Source organism: Orcinus orca, chromosome 9 (assembly GCF_937001465.1).
Source record: "Orcinus orca chromosome 9, mOrcOrc1.1, whole genome shotgun sequence".
NCBI classification, from domain to species: Eukaryota; Metazoa; Chordata; class Mammalia; order Artiodactyla; family Delphinidae; genus Orcinus; species Orcinus orca.
This window is the reverse complement of record NC_064567.1, coordinates 23,071,233-23,097,717: the sequence shown is the minus strand read 5'-3', so window position 1 is coordinate 23,097,717 and position 26,485 is coordinate 23,071,233. Positions and strand designations below refer to the sequence as shown.

Here is a 26,485-nt window from a genome sequence, read left to right as displayed (position 1 = left end):
ATATGCTCTATATACAGAAACAAGAAAATAGGAACACACATCTCTTTTTAAGTAAGAGTTTCAGTCAATAAAAAAAGATCATGTGTAAAATAAAATCAAGTCGAAAGGTGGTAATAAACATAAGTACAGCACAAACTTAATGATATTCACGAATTTGAGAATTCTTAAAATTCTCAGAATATATCAGTCTTGAACATCAGGTGGGCTTAATATATATTAACCTAGATAAATTATTTAGTCTCTCTGTATTTCAGTTTCCTCATCTGGAAAATGAGGGGATTAGAAGAAATTATTTCTAAATTTACTTTCAATTCTAAAGTTATTTTATATGATCTTTAGTTATTTTTTCAAGTCAGTAAAGGCAGCCAGAAGTTATATAACTCAACACTCTTCATTGTAGTTTGTACTTATTTAGTTTCAATAATAATTCTTAGTTTTTAAATGGAGCATGTATTTAACACTGAAATAACACCCCCCCCCCCAACTGTCTTTGCTTTAGCCTATTAGCAGCTACTAGTTTAGAACTACAGGACAGTCTGATTAGCTCAAGCCTATGCCAAAGCCTAACAAAGACAGAAATAGTTATGCTGAAGCACAGTACTAGTAGCAAACTGTTTCCCTATCTAGAGATCTAATCTTTCAAAGGTCCTTTCTCCAAAGTCTGATCAGATTATAAAATGTTGTATCAACTAAGCAATAACTCATATATTTAGTCTCAGTGTCTAGAAACATTCAACCTACCAATAAAAGAGAAAGTAGGAAAACAAAAGCAAAAGTAAGAGAGAGAAAGAAAGAAAGCAGAAAAATCAGAAGCAGCAGCTGCAGAGGAATGTTCACACATACCAAGGAACTGAGGATTTCGATCAACCACTTCGCTCATCTCTCCAACCAATTCAATGCTGGTGTATCGCACAGCTGTATGTACGGTCTCTGGGAGACGGACAACTCCTTCTAGGACCTCCACAAGTGTTGGATTGTTCTCCCTGAGTTTAGAAGGCAAGTACTCAGAGTTACCAATTTCAGAGGTTAGGTTCTGGCTAAAAAACAGGCTGCAATGACACAAATCATTGCTAAAGGGTTTCTTTCTAAATAAATAACCATTTGGATAAAAGTGCTTAACATCTGGTATGAAAGTTTTTTAACCCTCAAAAAGGAGGAAAAGACAGAAATGGAAGATATTGTTTCAGTTGAGAAGCATACTACTGCTCCTTAATCTTCTCAATGTCAGTGAAGTGTCTAAAGACACATCCTGCTATCAAATAAGGCTCTTCAAATTGGAGAGGCAGGCAATTACTGTGGATCAATGTCTTCTTTTAATGAATCCATTTTATTTATTCCTATATCTGCAGCACCTAGAACAGTGCCTGGCACACAGTGGGCACTCAATAAATACTGCTGAATGGCTAAATGAATGAAGAAATAATTCTAGACCACTCGCTATTAGTTGTTATTCTCCAAAAGATTTCTTATAGCTGGATAATGGATACTTTAAGAACAGGTAAGCATGGGTGGGCCAGCTCACTAATTAAAGAAACAAGAACACAAGCTGTAGGAATAAAGGTGCCCTGACTTAGAACATGAGGGAAAATTAAACTTATCCAAATACTTTCCACAGCTCCATGAATTAACTTTTTCCCTTTCCTTCTCTTCTTTTCACTCTTTTATTTGCGGTACGCGGGCCTCTCACTGCTGTGGCCTCTCCCGTTGCGGAGCACAAGCTCCGGATGCGCAGGCTCAGCGGCCATGGCTCACGGGCCTAGCCGCTCCGCGGCATGTGGGATCTTCCCGGACCGGGGCACGAACCCATGTCCCCTGCATCGGCAGGCGGACTCTCAACCACTGCGCCACCAGGCAAGCCCTGGCTGAAGTTCTTTAAGCAGAGTGGAGGATGCTCCCAAAGTGGTAGAACGTAATCCAGAAATGAAAGATGTTTAAAATGCAAATAAATCCTGGATTAGTGCAAGAGCACTCCTTGCTGATACACTAAGTCTATTAAGTCCTTCATACACTAAAAAAAAATTGTAATCATGCAGTTGGCTTGAAATGTGGATAAACAAAAAACAAAATAAAATCTTCTCTCATTTATGCTTTATGCTTCCTACGGGCACTAAGCTAATTATTGAGACTCTCTTCCCATCCTTTCTCATACCAACACAAATCAGTTAGATTATTAGTGTAATAATCTTCAGACTGTTACTGAAGTTTCCAAAAGATACCAAATGGGTTTCAAAGCAAATAGTATGATATGTGATTCAGGACCAGAACTCCTTAATAGAGAAAAACAAACCTACTCTATCTCCTTAAATGTTTACTGGATTAGAAACAACATAAGATTTCATTGACTAGACCCTGTAAGACAGCTAAGAAAGAAGACTGTACATTTTATGAATACATGCCTTAACCATCTCTCCAACCAAGGCCATGGACAGAGAGCTCAACTGCAGACATCTGATTACAATACAGGAAAACTTGACAGATACTAGCATTGATTTATAAACTCACATAACAAAGTAAATTCTGTTTTTAAGGATTCATGTTGAAATAATAAGTAGAATTTCTATGCTAAGCAATTAGAAATCAAAATCTAATAATTTAAAATTTTCCAATGACGAAAACAAAAATAATAATTGCCCTTTAGAGTTTGCTATTCTTTTAGGTGAAATGGTACCTATGCCTGGCCTCTCTGAAACTTACAAATGACTCTCCAAGACAGGAAAAAAGGAGAACAATATAATTAAATATTTGTAAGGATAACTCACCCAAGGTCACAAAAGCAGGTGAGAGCCAAATTAGTGCCTATTCAAATGCTTTTAAGGAAGTGCCAACAATTTAACAGTCTAACAAAGTTTTGATTATACCAACTTGCACAAGGGAGCCTAGGTTGGGAAGATAAATCAGCATTCTTTTCCTAGCATCAAGAACAAAATAATTTTAACTCTAGGAAATGTGTTTAAAACGTGGATATCAACAATGCATGCTACTCTGGACTAGACTCTAGAAGTCAGAAGACTAGACAGCATTATAGAAGTAAGAAGTTCTAAGAATTTCCAAACATATCCCATACGAGAAAAATGTTGTAATTTTCCTTCCTCTGATATTAAGAGTTCCCAGCAAAAGACTTATTAGACACTCACGGATCAACACTCTTTGCTATAGCAGCCATGATAAAGAGAACCGCTTCTGTCACCTCCCAGGGTGGGTTGCCTTCTTTCAGAGTAGAATATAACTAGAGAAGAAGAGGTGGATTATGGATCCATTAAAAGGAAAACAGAATAGAATTCCAAAACAAACAAAACAAAAAACTCTGTTAGTTAAAATAAATCTAGCCCCTTGCTTCTAAATTTATCTCTCAGAGCCAGGGAAAAATAGTATCTTCATTTTTCAAATCTTCACTAACTCTAAGTAATACTAGTTTAATATTTGAAACAAACCCATTTAGGGCCCCAAGAGTATATCAAGATTATCATCTACTCCCACAAAATGAGTATTATGGAGAAAACAAAACATATTACACGAGTGTCTTTTCCTGGTCCTGATAATAACTCATAAATACATAAACACACTTAAAAATGAGATATAATGTAAAACCTCGGCATATGCATTGGCTTTACATTTCTATTATTTTAACTACTTGTCTGCATCAACACTAGTAGCATAGATTAAATTCCTAAAAAGTAGCTGTTCTGAAGCACCCATCACAATACCATGTCCAAGCAAGGGGAGATGGGGAGAGACCAAACAGAATACTCAGAGATGTCCAGAAACTTCCCAGGGTATATCCATCAGTGGGATGTGACTGGGTGTTAGTCTAAATAAGATTTCTGTAGTCATATAACACACTGCTAGTTAAGATAAAATTAAACAATTCTCTTGTATGACTTCACAGAGCCTTTAAATATACTATTTAAGTCATTTTCCAGTTTTAATTGACAGAACTGTTTTTTCTGGCAAAGAACATCTCATGAGACTGGTGTCCCACAGTACACATCTTGGACAAGACTAATAATTTATGTAAATTTGTAAATTGAGGTCTGGAGAAGAACAAGTAACTTGTTCAAAGCCGCAGAGCCAGTGAGAGAAGAGTTGAAATCTGAGCACAGGTCATCTGCCTATGATCTGGGGATCTCACTAAATCTGCTAAGAATCCCCAACCCTTTCTAGTTAGATAAAGAAACATACTTTGTTTAATATAAAGAAATATAGTTATAATTTTATGAACACTTTCTAGATCAGATGATGCCCCCAAATACACAAAATGCCTGGATTACCCATCCCCCCAAATTAGGTTAGTTCAGTATTGCTGACAAAGCATTAAAACTAGTATTTCTGGATTCAGAGCATGATCCAGCAATATGAAAACCACCTGACATTATGCTAATGTTAAGTGATGTGGAATGGTGGTGACTGCAACCTTATGATGTAAAATGTTACTCGCTGATTGTCAGGAAAACCACAGGACTATGATTCTTCTACTCTAGTATAGTCACCTCTGGGATGAAACTGCAAAGGAATCTAACCATAAATGTGAACAAAGGAAATGCCAAATAACTAAGAGTTGCCAGGAGTTGATACATAATTATTAAAGCAGAAAAACTTGTCTATTTTCCTGGCTAGGTCCAAATTCCCTATAAGTATCTTGGGGGCTTTAAGGTTTATCCATGATCTTCCATTTCAACTGAACAAGTGGAACAACTCTCACTAGCAAGATTATAGTGTAAACCATAACTGAACTGTTCACTGCAATTGGCTTGTAAGATACTAAACAAACATAGCTACTATATGCCAGGCAGTGTGCTAGGCACCTGCATATCTACTGTCCCATTTAGCCATCAAGATTGAAGAAAAAGATGGAACACTTAGAGAAGACATAGAAGTTAACACAATTAAAGTGATTGGTAAAACTGCTAAGAATCTCCAAATGGGCTTACCTGAGCAAAACACTCCATAGACCCAATCAAGAAAATCAAGTCCTTCACCAGGTCTGACACCCTCATCCGAAACTCCCCAAAGTCATCAGTCTCCTCAGGAACCCCCTCCTGAAATTTCAAATCAGATAACATTTGTTTTAAACTAAGGCTTTCATTTACTTTATAAAATCAAGAGTAAAAAAGCCATTAAGCAGTCCAGTCCCAATGAACAAAAAGATGAATCACCTAAATCACAAAGACATTTTACTATAGAGGGTATCCCAAACTTTTAGGTGTGTCAAGTCAATACAACCTATCTTCTGCCTTGACTATTAGAAACGCTTCTCTTTTTTTGTGTGTCCCAGCTACATCTTGCCTGCTGTTGGAAAGATCTGGAGTGGTGGGGGTGGGAAGTGACCTAGAAGAGGTGGTAACTTAAGAGTTTATTAGCCTATCTAGATAAGGCCTAGCTTTTTATTACTGAATAAGCCTCTGAAGCTTTACGGTTCAAGATCTACCAAAATCAACCATTATCACAAGAACTAGACACAGAATAGAATATTAGACTTCAAAAAGAATTTTATATAGGTGGACAGATACATAATAAGACATGTATAATAAAATATTAATGGTAGAATTCAGCTAGTAGGTATACAGATATTCACTATAAAATCATTTTCCCTTTGCTGTATATTTGAAATTTTTCATTAAAAAATACAGAGATCATTTACATTTCATGCTTAAGGTTTTCTTATTCCAACACCCTCCTGTGAGTAAACTAAGGCTTACCAATTGTGAGATGGTTATGGGCACCTATAAGAATCTTGGACCATGGGTATCTGGAAAAAGCCCTTAGTATTACTGACAATTGCTGATTTAGTTCAACCTCCTTGCTTTAAGATGAAAAAATTAAAGTCAAGGAATGAGGAGGAAACAATGGCTGTCTCAGATGAGATAATGAATTACAAAGCACTATACACCTACAAGTGTAAGGAATTACCTGCCAGGGAAATGGTGTCACAGAACTAGCAAAGGGAAGAAACGGATCAAGCAAGCAGAGCCATTTAAACCAGAGCAGCCCGGCTTTTATTTACTTATCAGGCTTCCAAGCAATATGTAGTTGAAGATAAGATTCCTCAGTTTTAAAAAACAAGTAGTGAAAACCACTAAACTAAATCATCACTAAGGTTCTGTGGAAATACAAAATACCATAACTCAAATAACAACATTAACATTAAAATGAATAGACAGTTTTCATGTCAGATTTAATAGTAAGCAATAGGAAAAAAAACCCACTCCAAGTTATAGGTTGAAGGACAGGGATATTAAACCAACCAACCAAAAGAATGAAATAAATGCTACAAAATTTGAAGTGACTAAGCAAAGAATGAGATTGAAGAGTTTTCCAATGGACTGTTTTATAATATTTCTAGTGTATATTATTCTAAGCAAATAGATTATATTTTATTTTAACTTATAAAATTCGTATAAGTAATATAAAGAAAAATGTGCACATATGTGTCGGGGGGGGAATCATAAGTTATTTTCCACATCCTCACACAAATATTTCACCTTTGTGTTAGTTTTAATCCAACCACATATTTTATGCTATTAAAAATACATATTATAAAATCTGACATTTTTTCATTTAGCGTACCAACTATTGCTATCTCAAGTTATTATTTTTAACTGCTGCATTATGATCCATCAGAATGCTACATAATAATATACGTAACTCTTTAATATTCTTTTTTGGGGGGGGAGGGGGACCATGCCACACAGCTTGCGGGATCTTAGTTTCCCGATCAGGGACTGAACCTGGGCCGCCAGCAGTGAAAACACCAAGTCCTAACCACTGCACCACCAGGGAATTTCTTCTTCTAATACTCTTGTACGTGGGTTTACCATTTTTTTACTTTTATAGATAATGCTTTGTACATAAAATAGCAATTTTTTTCTTCTGCAGAATTATTTAAGGTGAATTCCCAGAAGAATTACTGGCTCAGCAGGATTGAGTTCTTTTTACATAGACCTAGCACTCTTCATTATACTGGTACTGACTTCTTCAGTGTAAGCTAGAGTGACAGAAAACCCACAGATTCCATTAGCTTTATTCTCTATCTTTTCAGTTCCTTTTCAAGCTAGCATTGAAAACAAGAGGAAATCAAGACTTGATTAAGTAGAGAAGAAAACTTACATGGTCTGGTTCCAGCTGGCAGTGGCGAGCCAAGGCATGAAGCAGCCTTTGAATGTAAGCTTTGAAGATGCCATGAATAACTTCATCATTAGTTTTGTATAAATGCTCCCCTAGTCGGTACCAAAAGTTAAAGGAAATTTCTACTACCTATCAAATTAAAAGAAAGAGAAAAGATGGTTTATTTGAATAAGAAAAGAAGGCAGTTTTATTATTACTAGGGCCAATAGGAAAGAAACACTTTAAAACAATATGAGTGGAACCAGTTAAGAAGCCATCTTTTTTCTAGCAGATTTATTATTATCCTCCCAAATTATCTTTCCATGTTAGGCCCAAAACTCCATTTAGGATGACTGGCTTTACATTCTCTGTCCAGCCCTGGGATAACTTCTCCAACAGTATATTGGATTCTGAATTTAGAGAAACAGATACAGAAATGGAAGTCTCTTTAAAAGTATTTTTTCCTAAATTCTGAAATTATTTCATTTTTTTTTTGAGATTAAAACACTTCTCACCAGATAAACCACCTACAAATAACCTGTACAAACCACAGCTCATCTTACATATGGCACTGTTCAGAGGAATGATAATTATTAGGTAGTACAATACTTCTGCCCAAAAATGTTTTAAGTTTCAACAAAATCTAGATATCCTCATGAGATTATGTCAAACAAATACGCATTATCTTTTATATGATCAAAGAAAAAGGACTGAGACTCACAGGACTACTGAGTCCCTCCCTAAGAGGGGCCCTACCATCCTTTCCCATTAATGATCCAAAATGGAGCCATTTAACTAGAGCTAACCCAGCTTGGGAGTTCTTTCTCACTTCTTATACTATTAAGAGGAGATAAAGCTTCTTGAATAAGAGGAGTTTTTTTTTTTTTTAATCTAGCAAACTTAAAAGAGGCAGCATGTCTTAGAAATTTTGGGATGAAGAAGACTCTTTAAATCCTTTCAACGCCATTCTCATTTTCATCCATAATTTGGAGAAAACTTTTGTATGTTAAAACTTGTGGAGGTACAGTTAAGATTTGGTATGTTTTCTTTAGCTATAAAGCTCTAAAGAGTAACTGACGCTAGAGAGGGAGCCTCAGTGGAAAAGTAATAGGCTTTTTTTCTAACAGGTCAGCCCAGCTAACCAAGTAGGAAAATAGAAAGGAATCAAAGCTGAAGCCCAAATACATATTTTTTAAAAAATTCAAAACAGAGGAAACTCCCCATCACATTAATTAAAAATAAAACTATAATTTCGGGCTTCCCTGGTGGCGCGGTGGTTGCGAGTCCGCCTGCCAATGCAGGGGACATGGGTTCGTGCCCCGGTCCGGGAAGATCCCACATGCTGCGGAGTGGCTGGGCCCGTGAGCCATGGCCGCTGAGCCTGCACGTCCGGAGCCTGTGCTCTGCAACGGGAGAGGCCGCGGCAGTGAGAGGCCCGTGTACCGCAAAAAAACAAAAACAAAAACAAAAAACTATAATTTCCCACAAATAAAAAGCTCGACAGGAGAAAATGGAATGCAGATAATATGTGACATACAACTTGGAAAATAATGGCATTAGCATAGAATAAACACTACCTCATATTGAGGGTGTCCTGCACAGATAAGAAGCAGTTCTAGAGTTCGTAGGTCCCCAAGGCCTTGGCCTGGAGTACAAACAATTTTTTCAAGGAAAGTTTCACACAGTTCAGTGAAAATACGGCAGTAATTCAGAACTCTGTAAATGAAAGAGGAATGAGAACATCAAGTCAGAAATCTGGATATTATGCGTTCATACTCACAGACACAGTTAATCAAATAAATAAAAGCAATCCTCAGCCTAAGGGACATGTAGTGATTATTTGCTATGTTGTATCACAATTTCCATAACAAACATCTTTCCTTAAATCACATACTTTTATACATACAAGGAAGTGACTCATAAGTCAGTTAAAATTCTCAATTATTAAAACATCTGAATAAAATTCCCATCAAATCACACTTGATACTTCTCATCCCTAATTCTTAGAGCCTTACCCTTTAAAGTGCAAAAACTTACTACTCTCCATGATCACAACCTCTCCCTCTGCATTTGATTTGCCACTCTTGGTTCAGATGAGAATAGCAGAGCATCTTGAGGATGCAATGTATATATTTACACAGAGTCACGAAGAATCACAAAGGATAGATAAATAATAAAAGGTGACTTAAAAGAACACCAGACTGTATATGAATCCAGGTCTACTGCCTTTAATAATTACTCACTTGTCTAAATCTTCACGTGCCACAGCCATATGATAGGCAGTCTCCAATGTCAGGACTCCTTGAAAAAGTTGCATGGCTAATGGCAAGTTGGTTTCCACATTCTCAATGGCGTACAGAGCTGAGCATACGCAGTCTGAAGCAGCTTCATGTAGGTTGGATGAGGTCTTATCCTGTTGCTAGGAGGTAGCAGGAGTAGGGAAGTAAGAAGTTTGATCATTAAGCTGTAATCCAAGTAACAGGAAACCAATTATAGCCTGTTTCTGAACATGTACTTTAAATACATACAGCCTAATAGTCATGGCCTTCAATGAGACAACATCCATCAATCTTCCTATTTCTGACTATTATTTCCTTATATGCCAAGCAAATCAGCCTTTTTGTACCTCAATCATGGTCATATGACTTCTAAAATTCATATTTTCTTCCATACCAGTCCCTCCAAATGGAATTCCGTGTGTTCCCTGCCCTATTTTAGTCTATGGAAATTTTCTCCATCTTTTTTTCTGATATTCAGGTACTATCTAAAATGAAAGGGTCCAACAAGTATCAACACATCATTGTGCTATTTCAGAATACTAAGGTTAAACAGAGATTTTTAAAGCTTCTGGGGAGGAGAGGAGAAGGTAACTTAGAAAGGAGCAAAAATCAGTTTATCCACCTTCTCATTAGCAATGATGCCTGCCAGTATATGAGAAAGCAAGGTCTTAGAAATTTTGAAGAAAAAGAATAGTGAACCTAGAACTCTATATCTAGCTAAATCATTGATTAAGAATGAAATAAAAACATTTCTCAGGAATGCATGCAAAAACTCAATATTTATTTCTCACATATCCTTCTGAGGAAGGTATTTGAGGTAGGTCAAAAAAAATGGTTAAACCAATCCAGAAGCAGAGTAAAGAGAAGTCCCAGGATGACAGCTGGGGAGCAGATCAAAAGAGCAACTGATACAAATTAGAGAATATTAGAAGGTTCAAGGAGGGAGGCCTCCAGGGTTTCTATTCAGGACAGTACAGTTGAGAGGTTGGATAAATTTAGCAAAGGCATATTGGTCTTCTGTGAATAATAAAAAAAACAAGTACATTTAGAAACTCTGCGGGGGTGGGAGGGGAGCCGGGGGGGGGGGGGCAGGGGGAGCTATAAAAGCAGGGCTGGGAAAGCACAAAGACACAAATTATTCATTAGGTTATTCTTAGATTGAGTGGCAGTGAATTAAAAAATATTCACTGTATTAACTATGTTTCAAAAGTTAAATGTTCAGATTTATTCTTTTGTATACACCAAGTATTATTTTAAAAATATTTTTTAAAAAAGAACTATAGGGGAAAAGTTATATAATAAGGTCATGGTCCAAGCATAAAGCAAACTAAAATATTTAGTTTTATGTGGCATGACTTCGAACCACTGAAAAAAATGTAAGAACGAGAATACATTTGACCCTGACTCTAGAAACACTCTTAAGTAACAGAGGACCTAACACTGGATCAGTAGAGAAGACAATATAACCCTAGCACACTACTTAGCTTGTTCCTTACCCCAATCTCAGTTCCCAAGAGTCACCACTGTTTTAAGTTTGAAGTGTGTTCTACACTGTCCTCCATTCATACGTAAACTTATTTACACACTTTTTAAACAAAAGTGGGAGCTGAATTTTTTAATACTGACTACTCTTCACACAACTTGGTGAGATGAGAATCAAAATTACCATTATTGAGGTATGGCATCAATAGACATGGAGACAAAGACAACGATAAGCAAAACAATTATTAGCATCCTAAGTTTCCTGAATTTTAGCTTCTGATCCAAGAATGACAGCAGAAATACACGAACAACATTACAATACCAAAAATGTCTCCTTGAAGAATGCGTTTTCCTTTTCTTTCTTTAATTCACAGTGATATCAATCTAGTATCATGCTAAATCTTCTAAATTATAGTGCACCAGCACACAACCAGTATGGAAACACAGAGTTTCCATACTAATATGTGTTCATGGAAGGAAAACCATCAGGGAGAAAGACACAAAGTCACACCCATCTCCAAAGACCTGTTTAACATTTGTGCTTGAGGTATTGCTGTTTCTTGTTCTAAAAACTAGTCTTATTCTAAGCACTCATTTACTCTTTGTCTACCAAGACAGAGGAATGTATTACTAGGCAATGTTACTTTTAAAGTTTAAGGAACAAATGCACAAGTATATAGAAATACATTACTTCAGATCTCAAAAACCCAAAATTCATCCTATACATACCCTGATGTTTAAGTAAACTACCTCAATTACAAAGATAATATTCTGATTTGTAATTGTCTCAAACACCCAATGGCCATTATTAGAAACACACAACTTAATACTTTTAAAATAAGAAAAAGAGACCAATGGTTTTTTTGTTACTTGAATTTTAATATGTAAATCATTGTTCTATACATAATCTACATATAAGACTGCTTTCCTCTTAAACCTAACTACATTTTATTCTGAGCACTAAAACTAATATCTTAATTTGGTACTTGGCAACAAAGAAGGGACAGTGTTGCTTTCTTACCATACACTTTCCACTCACTCCACAAAACTCTGAAAACACTCTTATATCCCAGAAGGGCAGTTACCCTAAGTGACTATGTGCCAGAAACAAACAAAAACCATGTCATAAACAAAGCCATTACTTACCAAAACCTCAAAAAGGAGTGCTAGTAACTTATTGTTAGCCATGAAGTTACTGTCCAAAACTCCTAAGTTAAACCAACTTCCCAAACAGCGAAAGACCTTCATAAGCATTTTCTCATCTGTTCCTGCTTTTTCTACACAAGTCATCTGAAAAGAAGAAAGAAAAAAAGTTACAACAAATAATGTCAATCTTTATATTTAAATATTATTACAATCACCTTATAGGTGTAATGATGAGAAGGATAACAATAACAGCTAACAGTAAAAAGTGCTTTTTAATTGCCAGACACTGTCTCATCACTCTTTTTTTTTTTTTTAAATAAACTGATTTTATTTATTTATTTTTGGCTGCATTGGGTCTTCGTTGCTGTGTGCTGGCTTTCTCTAGTTGCGGCAAGCGGGATCTACTCTTTGTTGTGGTGCACAGCCTTCTCATTGCAGTGGCTTCTCTTGTTGCAGAGCACAGGCTCTAGGTGCGTGGGCTTCACTAGTTGTGGCACGCGGGCTCAGCAGTTGTGGCTCACGGCTCTAGAGCACAGGCTCAGCAGTTGTGGCACATGGGCTTAGTTGCTCCGTGGCATATGGGATCTTCCCAGACCAGGGCTCAAATCCGTGCCCCCTGCACTGGCAGGCGGATCCTTAACCACTGCGCCATCAGGGAAGCCCTGTCTCATCACTCTTAATTCACTTAATCCCCACTAAAACTGTATAGGTATGTACTATTGTTATCTCCACTCTCTCAACTGGGAAGCTGTGGTACAGAGAGGTTATAGACTGGTTCAAAGATAGATATGTTTCAGAAACAATTATCAGTATATTTCTTAGATCCAACTTCTGCATTAATGTAATCTTATCAACAGAATTGTCTTTAAAGTAATACTCATCATCTCAGCCATGAAAAAGAATGAAATTTGTCATGTGAAACAACCATGGATGGACCTGGAGAGGGTATTATGCTTAGTGAAATAGGAAAGAAAAATATTGTATGTTATCACTTATACGTGGAATCTAAAAAATGAAACAAACAAATGAATATAACAAAACAAACAGACTCATAGATACAGAGAACAAAGTAGTGGTTACCAGTGGGGAGAGGGGAAGAGGAGAAGGGGGAAGATAGGGGTAGGGGATTAAGAGGTACAAACTACTATGTATAAAATAAATATGCAATAAGCATATAGCATACAGCACAGGGAATATGGTCTATATTTTACAATAACTTTAAATGGAGTATAATCTATAAAAATTCTGAATCACTATGTTGTACACTTGAAACTAATATTGTAAATCAATTATACCTCAATAAAAATTAATAAAATAAATAACACATCTATACACTCGATTTTATAGAGTAGAAATAAGCTAGTTGTACTATTGTATATTGCTTCATGAAAAGCTGGTATTTCAAGCTTCAGCACTGGAATACTCTAGCAAATATACCATCCACAGAAAGTGATATTACTATAAATATGATAGTTTATAAAAGATAAAATGAAAAGTCAGACTAAAACTCACCATTGTTTCTCTTTGTAAACTGTTTTTGTGATGTATACTTTTTCCAAAGTAAGGTGTAATGCAACTTTTTCTGGATAAAGAATGTTTAAAAATAGGGACTTCCCTGGTGGTGCAGTGGTTGAGAATCTGCCTGCCAATGCAGGGGACATGGGTTTGATCCCTGGTCCAGGAAGATCCCACATGTTGCAGAGCAACTAAGCCCATCCGCCACAACTACTGAGCCTGCGAGCCACAACTGCTGAGCCCGTGTGCCACAACTACTGAAGCCCGTGCGCCTAGAGCCCATGCTCTGCAACAAGGGAAGCCACCGCAATGAGAAATCTACGCACCTCAACGAAGAGTAGCCCCCGCTCGCTGCAACTAGAGAAAGCCTGTGCACAGCAATGAAGACCCAACACAGCCATAAATAAATAAATTTTTTTTAAAAAAAGAATGTTTAAAAATAACTTTTGCAGGCAATGGATTAGAAATATCATAACTGCCATGGCATTTAGAATGCATGGGGGGGGGTGGTAGTGGTATGTAATCCCATAATGATCTAAATGCTGACAATTATACTTCCAAGTAGCCATGTTCCCCCTATGTTTGCAGTATCAGGCAATAATTACATACTTATTAATTAGTGTGAATTACACTGAACTGAAATGAATGAAGAAAAGATTCAAGTAAGTGAATGGCAACCACATACCCACATCCACACCAACAAACACACACACCTAAATCTTTGAAGCTCTTGCTATAAACTCATGACACAATCCCTTGGCCTTTATGCTTCCTGAATGACATTTCAATTTTAATAAGGTGTGATGTTTACAAACGGAAGGACTTGATTATACATTCTAACTACTGACTCAAATTTAAGACAGAATTTTGGAAAAACCCTACATCTAAAACTAGCTGCTCTGAAGAGAAGAAATTCTATTAATTAAATCAAACACTCACCACAAAGCTTCAGAACTAAGAGATGCCTTCAGTTTCTCTTTGAGAACTGTATTATTAAAGACTCTTGTCTCTTACTAAAGTTAAGACCTCAAAAGCTAAAAGATATAATACCAGAAGAGCTCACCAGTAAAAATAGAGCAGAGGTAAAAAATAATAGATCTTGAATTAACGATATGGAGAATAAATGGAGAAAAATATTAGAGGCCAGGCTCAGATTAAGAGCAAGAAGAATAATATTTTTAAAAATTATAAAGTTCAATACAATGTTTAGGAATAAGTCCATTCGAATAGACCTCAAAAGTATAATACTAACAAGAAAATAAGATAGAATAAAACCATTAAAGAGAATGTGGGGGAACTGAATGAAAACGTTCTAAGAAGCTTTTGGTATCTATTACAGCCAAATACCTATTTTTCTTGGTAACTGGACTAATTTCATGCTCTAGGTTCTATAACATGACAAGCTACATGACAGAATTATAGACCTTATTAAGTACCACAAGGATATATTTTTCAGATTTCATGATGATAAATCAAGCTAACACCTGTTGCCAGTTGTGATAAAGTGCTAAGTCAAGTCCAAGTGGCTAACCGCACTTGCCCATCGTGGCAGTAATGATGACTGTAAGGACTACAGTGGCCACTGAATTTTTTTTAGTTCATTTGAGTGCTTACAAAAAATGACAAGCTCGGGTCGGTTAACCCAACTCAAGTCACAGTCTGAGAACCAGACAGCTTCCACAGCAGCTCCAGATAAAGCTCTTATTTTTTGTAGCTGCAGGGCTGATACTGCTGGAACTCATATACAAAATTTAATTGTGTGGCTTGCTGAATTACAAACAGCAGTCGAATTTATAAGTCTCACCAAGTTTCTCATGTGAAAGTTCTGAAACTGACTGGTAAAGAATGGACTCCTGATGCATGGAATGGAGACATCTGGTTGGACCCTAATGAAACTGATAATCCTGAAACCCCAAGTCACTCTGAGTCTACCTTACCAATAAAAGTGGCCTGCCTTCCAGTGTCTGAGACTAGCCTTCCTCAGCTTGAAAGCCCTGTAATAACCCCATCTGAGACAGATGGTTTGAAAGAGGATGCCCAATCTCTTCAATACCTACCACAACCAACCCTTGTACCAATCATAACTAGGGTCAAATCTCACAAGGTTCTAGGGGAACAGGTACATGCAGGAGGAAATAACTTATACACCAGGAGAACTGTAAAACTTTGCTTGTATGTGTCTGAAGAAAGCTGGGAAACATGCAGGAGTGTATTCTAAAGGTGTTAGACCAAGGAAGGCTGAAATATAACATTAGATTGAGCCAAACTCATTGATACAAGTGTATTTCCTTGAGATTCTGGATTTAATGAGTATATGGAGCCTCTGGGAAGTACCAATAGTTATATCGTAGTGCAAATACCTAGGATTTTGGAACAAATCTATGCTCTCTTCTGCAGGTAACTATTTTCCTTTTGAGAAGCAGCTTCTGATTTGCTACTGGGCCTTGGCAGGCCTATCCATAGGACACCAATCTCATCAACACCTGAGATTCCCATCATGAACTAAGGATTGTCTGAACTACCTAGCCATAAGGTTGGGCATGCATAGCAGCAATCTGTCATCAAATGGAAATGATATAAGGAGACTGAGTACGGGAAGGTTTGGAAGCTACAAAAACGTTGCATGAGTAGGTGGCTCAGATTGCTTTGACACCATCTCTTCTTGCATTGATTCATCCCCTTCAATCCATGCCTGTGGCCTCCTGGGGTGTTCCTTACAAACCAGATAACTGAAGAAGAAAAAATTCAAGCCTGGATTACAGATGGCTCTGCATAATATGCTGGTACCACCTGAAGGTAGACACCTGCAGCATTACAGGCCCACTCAGGGGCTTTAGTGAAGGCCAGTGCTGAAGGAAAACCCTCCTAGTGAGCATATCTTCAAGCAATACACATGGCTGTCCACCACGTCTGGAGTGAGAGATGACCAGAAATATGGATCTCCACTTATTCATGGACATTTGTTAATCATTTGGATGGACGATCAGGGATTTGGTAGAAACAGGATTGGAAGATCGGGGACAAGGAAGTCTGAGGAAGACGTATATGAATGATATATTTTTTGAATTTATTTTTTTATACAGGTTTTTATTAGTTATCCATTTTATACATACTATTGTATACATGTCAATCCCAATCTCCCAATTCATCCCACCACCACCACCACCACCCGCCACTTTCCCTGCTTGGTGTCCATACGTTTGTTCTCTACATCCGTGTCTCTATTTCTGCCCTGCAAACCGGTTCATCTGTACCATTCTTCTAGGTTCCACATATATGCGTTATGAATGATATTTAAATGGGCACAGCCTGTGACGACATATCTGTCCTATGTGAATACCCACCAAAGGGCATCCACTATAAAGGAATCTCCCAATGATAGATGGACCAAATGACAAACTATGTCAGCCTTCTTCCCTAGCCACCCAGTGCTTGGTCGATAGGCGCATAAACAAAGGAGCCATAGTAGCAGGGATAGAGGCTAAACATGGAGTTAACATGGATTTCCACCTACCAAGGTTTAACTGGTAAACACTACTGATGAGTGTCAAACCTATCAACAGCAGAGACCAACACTGAGTCCCCAGTGGCACCATTCCCCATGGGGACCACGTTCATTGATTATACTGGACTCCCATCATGGAGGAAGCAGAGATTTGTCTAGAGGATTAGACCCATATTCTGGATATAGAGTTGTCTTCTCTGCTTGTAATGTTTCTGTCAGCACTATCATTCATGGACTCACAGAATACCACATGCAACCATCATGGTATCATAGCTAATCAAGAAACTCATATCAGAGTAAAGGAAGTACAGCAACTTTGAGCTCTACTGGTTTGGAGATCTTGGTCCCAAAGAAGGAATACTTCTATCAAGAAACACAAAAATAATTCCAGTGAATTGGAACATAAGACTACCACCTGGACAATTTGGGCTTCTTATGCCACTGAACCAACAGGAACTTTACAGGCTGGAGTGACAGATCCCAATTACCAAGGAAAAATTGTGTTGCTTCTATATAATCAAAGCAAGGAGCTCTAGGTCTGTAACCCAGAGGATTTTCTAGGGAGCCTCTTAGTACTTCCATGCCCAAAAAGTTAATGGAAAACTACAGAAGCAACAATCCACAAAGGCAGGATGATGCTCAGACTCTTGGGGAATGAAGGCTTGGGTCACTTCACAGAGTAAAGAACCCCAAGCAGCTGAGCTTCTGGCTAGGGCAGGTGTCTTAGTCCATTCAGGCTGCTATTAACAGAATAACACAGAATAGGTGGCCTATAAACAACAGAAATCTTTCTCACAGTTCTGAACACTGGAAGACCAAGATCAAGGTACCAGTGTCTGGTGAGGACCTGCTTCTTGGTTCACAAACAACTGTCTTTTTACTGTGTCTTCACATGGCATAAAGGAGAGGGAGTTCTCTGGGGCCTCTTTTATATGGGCACTAATCCCATTCATGACAGCTCCACTGTCATGACCTAATCACCTCCCAAAGGTCACATCTCCAATACCATCACCTTGGGGACTTGTTTTCAACATATGAATTTCCTGGGGCGGGGGGTTGGACACACAAATATTCAGCCTATAGCAGCAGAGAAAAAATAAAATGAGTTGTGGAAGAAGAAAGCCATCGATACCAATTATAGCCTTGTTAATCAATATATATGTAAGGGCCATAGTAGCTCTGCATATTTCCTATTTGCTTGTTACACCACTGTACTGGAGTTTAAATGTATGTAAAAGAGTACATATGGAGGGCTTCCCTGGTGGCGCAGTGGTTGAGAGTCCGCCTCCCAGTGCAGGGGGACACGGGTTTGAGCTCTGGTCTGGGAAGATCCCACGTGCCGTGGAGCAACTAAGCCTGTGTACCACAACTACTGAGCCCGCGTGCCACAACTACTGAAGCCCGTGCTCCTAGAGCCCGTGCCCCACAACAAGAGAAGCCACTGCAATGAGAGGCCCACACACCACAACGAAGAATAGCCCTCATTCGCTGCAACTAAAGAAAGCCTGCGTGCAGCAATGAAGACCCAACGCAGCCAAAAGCAAATAAATTAATAATAAATAAATTAAAAAAAAAAAAAAAGAATGTGCAGCTTCTTCAGCCCCAGACTCCTAGCTCCTCTGGTGCCAGCTCTTGCAGTGCACTGACCAGCAGTTTCTCCAGCAGCGCCCTCCCTCACCCCCAACAGTTTTATAGCAAAGTGCTTCTGGCTCCTAAGAAATGTGCAACTTCTTCTCCAACACCAGATTCGGTGCACTTAAATTCTCCAGTGCCTACAGCACACAGTAGCCAGCAGCTTCCCCTGGCACTCCCACGCCCAGGTGATTTTGTGGCAGAATGCCTCTGGTGAGACACCTTCCATAACAACTTTCTTGGGCTTCCTGGAAAGCAGATTTCCAGCAAGCTTGAGAGGACAGATTTTCAGCGGCATGCAGCACCACAATGACTTCTTTACCATAGCTATACCATCACCAACAGGGTCTGAATCTCAGTCCTGGGAGTGGGGTGAACTCTTCCTTCCTTGGAAACTCTATCTCAGCCTTGGCGTTAATGACTGCACCTTGTATCTGTTTTATTTCTATCTTCTTTAGAGTTCTCTTTACCTCTTACTAGACAAGCCCTCATTACTATAGATGCCTGTTATAGTTAAACATTCTTTATATTAAAAAGCCCCAACAGGGCGTCCCTCGTGGTGCAGTGGTTGAGAGTCCGCCTGCCGATGCAGGGGACACGGGTTCGTGCCCCGGTCTGGGAAGATCCCACATGCCGCGAAGCGGCTGGGCCCGTGAGCCATGGCCGCTGAGCCTGCGCGTCCGGAGCCTGTGCTCCATAATGGGAGAGGCCACAACAGTGAGAGGCCCGCGTACCGCAAAAAAAAAAAAAAAAAAAAAGCCCCAACAAATTACTAAGTGGTTTCTCTCTCCTGACTGGACCCAAACTGATACTAAAAGGAACTAAGGATTCTAGATCTGGGGCATGAAAGTAACTAGATGAATACTAGTCATCTTTTTCTGTTAGGAAGTAAAGAAGTGCTCCAATAGCCAAAGTTACAACATTTAAAGCATCAGAAGAATAACTTAAGTGGACACCCTGAATCAATGAAAATCCATGGGTCCATAATACAGCATAAAGAGAAAGCCAGGGAAAAAAGTAACATTTAAGGCATCTTTAAAACAAAACCCTTATATTGAAAACAGGAAATTTAAAAGTTAAGATTCATCCTGCCTTTCTAGTGGGTACTCAGAAGAATGCTAATGTATATGTAGAAGGAAAGACAGAGTTAGCAAAACATTATTTTGCAAACCACAATGAAATTATTAAGGCAAGGATTATAAACTAGAATTTAACATTCGTACAAACTGCATTATATTACAAGGGGGGAAACAAACTTTATAAATGGAAGAATCAGACTACCATCATCCTAATCCAGTCAATCCTAGCATCACTAACAGAAGGTCAACCAAAAAGTATAACTTGTGATAAACTGCAGCATGAAGTATCTAACACGTTTTGTGGCCAAAAATGTTTAACCTTTTAAAATTAATCCATCAAGCCTTTCCGTCTTTCTTACCAGGGTTCTGGGAAAGAATTAAGTCCTGCAGAAAATGATCTGAGTGTCTATTTTCTCAGTCATCCTATGGATGGTATACAGAAGAAAATTCATTACAAACAATGGGTGCCTTAGGGCATTTAAGGCTTAATTCTCTTGAGGAATTCCTACTGAGTAGGGCTGCTTTAGATATAACTTCCAATTAGAGGAATTACAGAGAATAGAAAAACAAACTAAATGAAACAAAGACAAGGCAACAGAAAATCCAGGAGGTAAGAAGATGCTTTATAAAACTAGTCCAATCTCTTCAACAAATCAGTGTCATTTTGAAAAAGAAGGAGAAGAGGGACTGTGATTAAGTCATAATAATTTGATACAAGGTATGGTTCTAGACTGGATACTGATTTGGAAAAATGCTGTAAACGCTATTTTAGGACCAACTCAGGAAATGTGAATATGGTTTAGGTATTTATTAGATGATATAAAAACTTACTGAAATAGAAAGATGAAGCTGGATGACTGGAAAAGCAGGCTGCAGAAGGGTAGGTAGGTAGAGCATATTTTCATTTGGATTTTCAAAATCTGTATATATGTTCACAGAGGATATGTGCTAAAGGATTAATAAATAGTGTGATCCCACGTGGTTTGAATGTAATTTGTTTATCTACATTTTCTATTACACTATTTCTTTAAAATGAATGGTTGATTGAAAAATACATTTAACTTAAAAAAGTTTCCAATGAATTTCTAACACCAAACTGAACACAATTTTAAACAAAATTTTGTTTTTTCAAATAAAAAGTTCTATGATGCTGAAGTACTGAAACACATTCCTGAAAAATAATCTATTATAAACCACACTGTTGAGAAAATTGAGCTGGACAATAAAGACCTAAAAATGAGATGTGAGCTAGATAATCAATTTAATACCATCTAGTAGTTCAGAAATCAGCAAAATTTTTCTATAAAGGACCAGACAGTAAATATTTTAGGCTTTGCAGACCATATGGCCTCTGTGAAAAGTACTCAATTCTGCCGTTTTAGCCCAAAACTATGGACACAGACAACATGTAACTGAATGGGCATGACTGTGTTCTAATAAAACTTTATTTACAAAAATAGGTGACCAGCCCATGGACCATAAATTTACCCACCCTGGTCTAGGGCATTAAAATTTCCACCTAATCAAAAATTAACTCTTTTTTAAAGGATGGTGTAGTATTAGCTAATCTATAATTGTGATATGGCTCAAAGGTCAAGTAAAGTCCTGTACCACCACCCTATCAAAAAATCTCAATTCATCCCTTAGAGAGGATCTTTTCCTTAAGTAAATTTATACACACTTCCCTTAGCACAGTCCTTGATCAAGAGCCTACAGTCAGTGGCATGAAGAAGCAGAAGAGCAAGGGACATGTAATCAGAAGACCTGAGTTCAAACTCTGAATTAGCAGTAGTGTCACTCTAAAGCCTGTTTCTCATTCATAAAATGCAGAGAACACCACCCTCAAAGCATTACTTAGAAGCTCAAAAAGTACAGCTTCTGAAAGTACTTTTTAACTGTAAAGTATTATATAAATGCCACCGTATTATCATTGTCAAATTTTGCTAAGAAAGCTATTTTACAATAGTGTAATTGAATTACTAAATAACCACCAAGGCTTTTTGCCCCTAGGCAGCAACTCAGTATTTCAAACATACTCACCAATAGAGATACCACTGTACTAGAATAGAAGGCCAAATCTTCTATAATTTCTGTGCGCCGGTTAGCTCCAATTCGTAAGGAACGACTATGTACTTCTTCAGGTAACACTGTAAGGATCTCCAGCAGAAAAGGCAGAGAAGTTACATCATTGCTATATCTAGGAAAGAAAAGAGGAGAGATATAAGTTATTCAGAATGTGCACCACACTCACAATCACAGCCCCACACAATCACATAAGATAACAACAGCCATCAGAACAACCACAACAACAAAAGTAGAATTCTCACTACTGTTAAAGGGGAGAAAAATAGATATACTTTCTTGGAAAGATATCTAGAAATCAAAATTTCAACTTGCATAATAATCTTTGACCCAGCAATTCCACTTCCAGAAATTTATCTGTCAGAAAAATCTCACATACACATGTATATACACAAGTATTTTTTTATAATAGCAAAAATACTGGAAAAATATAAAGGTCCTCCATAATTAGACAGGATAAATAAGGTTACAGATATCATACAATGGAACATATACAACCATTATAACAAGTACCTATGTCATAACGTGAGATGTCCACAACATATTAAGCAAAAAAAAGGATATGAACATATTTTTACATACAATTGAAAAAAATACATGTGTGTGCATATTAATATATACGCACTTATTTATTTTAAAAGGCTTAAAGGGGGCTTCCCCGGTGGCGCAGTGGTTGAGAGTCCGCCTGCCGATGCAGGGGACACGGGTTTGTGTCCCGGTCCGGGAAGATCCCACATGCCGCGGAGCGGCTGGGCCCGTGAGCCATGGCCGCTGAGCCTGCACGTCCGGAGCCTGTGCTCCACAACGGGAGAGGCCACAACAGTGAGAGGCCCGCGTACCGCAAAAAAATAAAAAAATTAAAAATTAAAAAATAAATAAAATAAAATAAAATAAAATAAAATGCTTAAAGGGAAGTCTAGAGGGCTATATAGTCAATCACCAATAGTGGTTACTTATAAAATACAGGAATAGGAAGAGGGGAAGGTATTTACTTTTTAATTTGAAAGCTTCCATACTGCTAAAATTTTTTCAGAGTATATATTAATATTATTAATAAAAAGTTTCTTAAAACAAAAAATAAATTATCCACGTAAAGGTTTTAATGACACACTATAGTTGGTGGTAAAAAGGACATCCACTTTGCTCAAAAATAATTTCCTAACCAAATGCCAAAATGCAAGCAAATATCAAGATTATCTTGCCAAGACCATGAGGAAATACTTTACTCAAAGCAGCAAGCTCCATGTATCTAAAAATAATACTGTCCCCTTTATAGGCATGAAATAAACCCCAATTGGTAAGAATGTATACTCATAACAACTTTCAATTTAATATAATCTTAAACATTCTGACAATGTTTTTATAAAAACCACTGATATGACAGTAGGAGTGATCCACAAGGCAATGAAATACATTGTTGTAGTTAATTCAAGAAGCATGTGTGTGTGCGTGTAAACTATGAAGTTCTTTTAAGTCGTTGTAGTTAATTCAAGAAGCGCATGTATGTGTGTGTGTGTAAACTATGAAATTCTTTTAGGTCCCACATGACATATTTCTGTAGTATTTAAATTTTAAATGATTTTCTTTTAATCTAACAAAGGTTAATAAATAATTCTACGTTAAGAGTTTGGGGGGAATAGGCCAAATGTCTAGCTATTGCTAACAGATTTCTCTGTGTTAGGTTAATGGTAAACGCTAGCATATAGTCAATACAAGTTACTTACTTTTCTACCAATGTTTGTACACATCCCTTCCAGGAAGGCATCTGTAGAGCAAGGTCTGCTATTGCTAAAGCCAGCTGAGTAAAAAGAGATTAAATAAATGAATAGACAGATGAACAGAAATAGAGTTAGCATCAATATTAACTGGAAAGCAAAGAAACTAAATTTCTTCCAAACAATATGACAACTAAAACTGTGACACCACCCTCCTTCTCACTCCCACAGCTACGTATCATGTAAATTCTTCTGGGTTAACTACAAATTGCTGGGATTTAAAAGTTAACCTTTAAAAATGAAAAACCAAACCAAAAAAATAACAAAAAAAGTCAGAAAGAACAGACTATAGATTTCCCTCAGAATATATCAATACTTACTTTTATTTGGCAATACCACAGAACTTCATGGACATATAAATTATACTCTGCCAAAAAGCCAAAGCTACTGACAAAGTCAGCCCTTTGACTCACTCCTCAAGTAATGGATTGCCATTTCCCTTCTCTTCATGTCTTATCTTGAAGGCTTATGCAAAAGTCTACTTCCCCTGCAAGAACACTTCTACGCCAAGCAGAGAACACATGTGAGTACGTACTCACTAAAGCTTCTAGTTTTCCTTTCTAATGTATTTCCCTACCTAAGGTGGAAAGGCCAGATGCTCTAGTTCACCACTTCATTCATGAGACTTTTACTAGCCAATCAGTCTAGAAAGGATTTTTTTTAAAAGACAGGTATGTAGACTTCTGACCCAGGACAGTACTTTACCATCTACAATTTTAACAGCGGAGTGTGTGTGTGTGTGTGTGTGTGTGTGTGTGTGTGTGTGTGTGTGTCACCTCCCCCACTTTTTGGTACTCTAGTTTGGTATCAAATGAATTCTAAGATGAATACAAAGATTTAAATATTCACTTTCTATTCACCTATAAGAATATAGCAATGAGTCTGTAAAAAAGTTAACATCACTTCACATGGGCTAGCAAGCAATGTCAATCAAAATTAACTTGATAAATCCAAATGGTCTTACAAATTTTCCTAATGAGAAGCATAGGATTTACCTGAGTTACAATGACAGGTGACAAGTCTTTCAAGTTCTGGATATGGGTTAGTAATGAGTCCCGTAAAGAGGCATGAGAGTCTGTGGGGAGCTCATAAAATGAGGTCTGAATCTTCATTTTCATGGTCTGTGCAGCAAAATAGCATGATTCCACATCTTGCCGGATCTGTAACAACTGGTCTGAAATCTCCCATGCATGAACCTGAAAGTAGATCAGACAAAAAAAGAGTCTTAAAAACTACTTTTCTAAACAACGTTTATGCCATACAACCTCAATACATACACAAACTTATTTAGACCAAAGTATAATGAAAGAAAAATCTGACAAGCTAAATTGCCCACTAATTCAGCCAAAACTTCACACTACGGTATATATTTATAGGCCGTGCTCAACAAAAGTATTACCTAAAATCTTCTAATTGTAGGAAGGCATGACAGTTATCAACTGAATAAACAGATCTAATCCTGCTGACTAGAATTATTAATTGTGTAGGGGGGAGAGTATAAAGAAAAATGTCCCAAAAGTTTCTACTAAAACTAAAATGTCACTGTATAGCTTCCAACCCTAATCTATAGGTTGGATGTTTCTTCTCTTTTCCACTTAAAATAAGTAAGCTTTTGTTCACTCTAAGAATTGAGTCTGGAAGATATTTTAATATATCTGTAAGTAGGAGAATATATTTCATATTGGTCTCAATAGGCCTACATTTCAATCTTTAGGACCTGACTAAAACTACAAAAACTATTTCACATACTTCAGTTATTTTCTAATGTTTTTATATTTGGCACAGTACTGTATATGCGACTAAAATCATTTCCACAGGAGCATCTATGGAAATAATAAAGAGAGCAAAAGCATAGAATTTGGTCTCTAACAGCTAGTAACAGTTATAAAACAAAGCCTTATTTTGAAAGATAACTTTTGGAACAAACTCATGCAGTATAAAGTAGGCAACTAATTAACAAGCGATAAATTCTAATGCAATTCTATACCAAACTGCCTCTTCATGGGAGTGGGAGCAGGCTAAAATGGGCTGTTAATAATGGACTGAAAATCTTTTTCAATCCCAATTCAGGAACAGAGCCAACTGTAAAGAAAGATCAGAGATTTACCTACTCAATTTCTTATGAAGATAGAGCACTTCACAAGTAATACACAATGATTCTTCAAGATCTTTCCAAAGATAAATGGCAAGTCAAGGAAATGGCCTGTATGAGCTCCCAAAGTAAACTGAAAAGACTCTAAAACTCACAATGATAAATGACATAAAACTTAGCTTTAATCAAGTAATAAGTTGGTGAAAAAACAAGCATGAAACATTAACTTCCTTCTAGATAAAATGTATTTATTAATTTTTTGTCGTTTTTACCCCTAGCATACTGTCACAAAAAACTTCCAAGCCACAGTTTTTAGCCATTCATTATCTAACCAGTAACCCAAGCACATCTATGATTTAATATGCCATCAAAATATACCTCCCTCAAATTGATACTTTAAAATATAATAGCAAATAAGCAGCCTTGGAATCACCATAAATGTCCTCATAAAAACAGAGCAACTAAAGAGCAAAACCAAAGCACTACAGACATTTACAACAAAACTAGGTATTATCTAATTATCTCCAGGAACCCCAAAATATAAGTGGATGGGGACAAGCCAGTGACATCTGTAAGACCTGTTTCAACTTCAGTAAAAGGCAGAAGCAGAGGGAAACAATAGGGTATCTAATGGATCTAAGAGCAGAGAATATCAAAAGAGTCAACAGGTATTCACTAGAAAGCACAGGGAATGAATCTGTAGATGAAAACAGAAGAGGTTTTGCCCAATCCAAAAGCAAATGAGTTAAAGAGGCCTATGCAAGGTCTAAGGAGATGGAACAATCTAGCCTCTATAA

The 26,485-nt window shown here is 37.4% G+C and overlaps 1 protein-coding gene across 5 annotated transcripts in view; it reads right to left on the bottom strand.

Annotated features, from left to right (window-relative positions):
• TNPO3 (transportin 3) overlaps positions 1 to 26,485 on the bottom strand; it is an 81,117-nt gene that overhangs the window by 29,296 nt on the left and 25,336 nt on the right. For 4 of the 5 annotated variants that reach the window (XM_049715012.1, XM_012533924.3, XM_049715011.1 and 1 more), the window contains 10 exons: positions 24,592 to 24,792; positions 23,546 to 23,619; positions 21,780 to 21,936; positions 12,009 to 12,152; positions 9,345 to 9,520; positions 8,679 to 8,817; positions 7,105 to 7,251; positions 4,929 to 5,036; positions 3,135 to 3,226; positions 844 to 983 (listed from right to left, as the gene is read on the bottom strand). In XM_049715012.1, coding sequence (XP_049570969.1) covers positions 844 to 983; positions 3,135 to 3,226; positions 4,929 to 5,036; positions 7,105 to 7,251; positions 8,679 to 8,817; positions 9,345 to 9,520; positions 12,009 to 12,152; positions 21,780 to 21,936; positions 23,546 to 23,619; positions 24,592 to 24,792 — 1,378 coding nt within the window. The remainder of the gene's footprint in view (positions 1 to 843; positions 984 to 3,134; positions 3,227 to 4,928; positions 5,037 to 7,104; positions 7,252 to 8,678; positions 8,818 to 9,344; positions 9,521 to 12,008; positions 12,153 to 21,779; positions 21,937 to 23,545; positions 23,620 to 24,591; positions 24,793 to 26,485) is intronic. The other variant, XM_049715010.1, reaches the window with a different exon arrangement.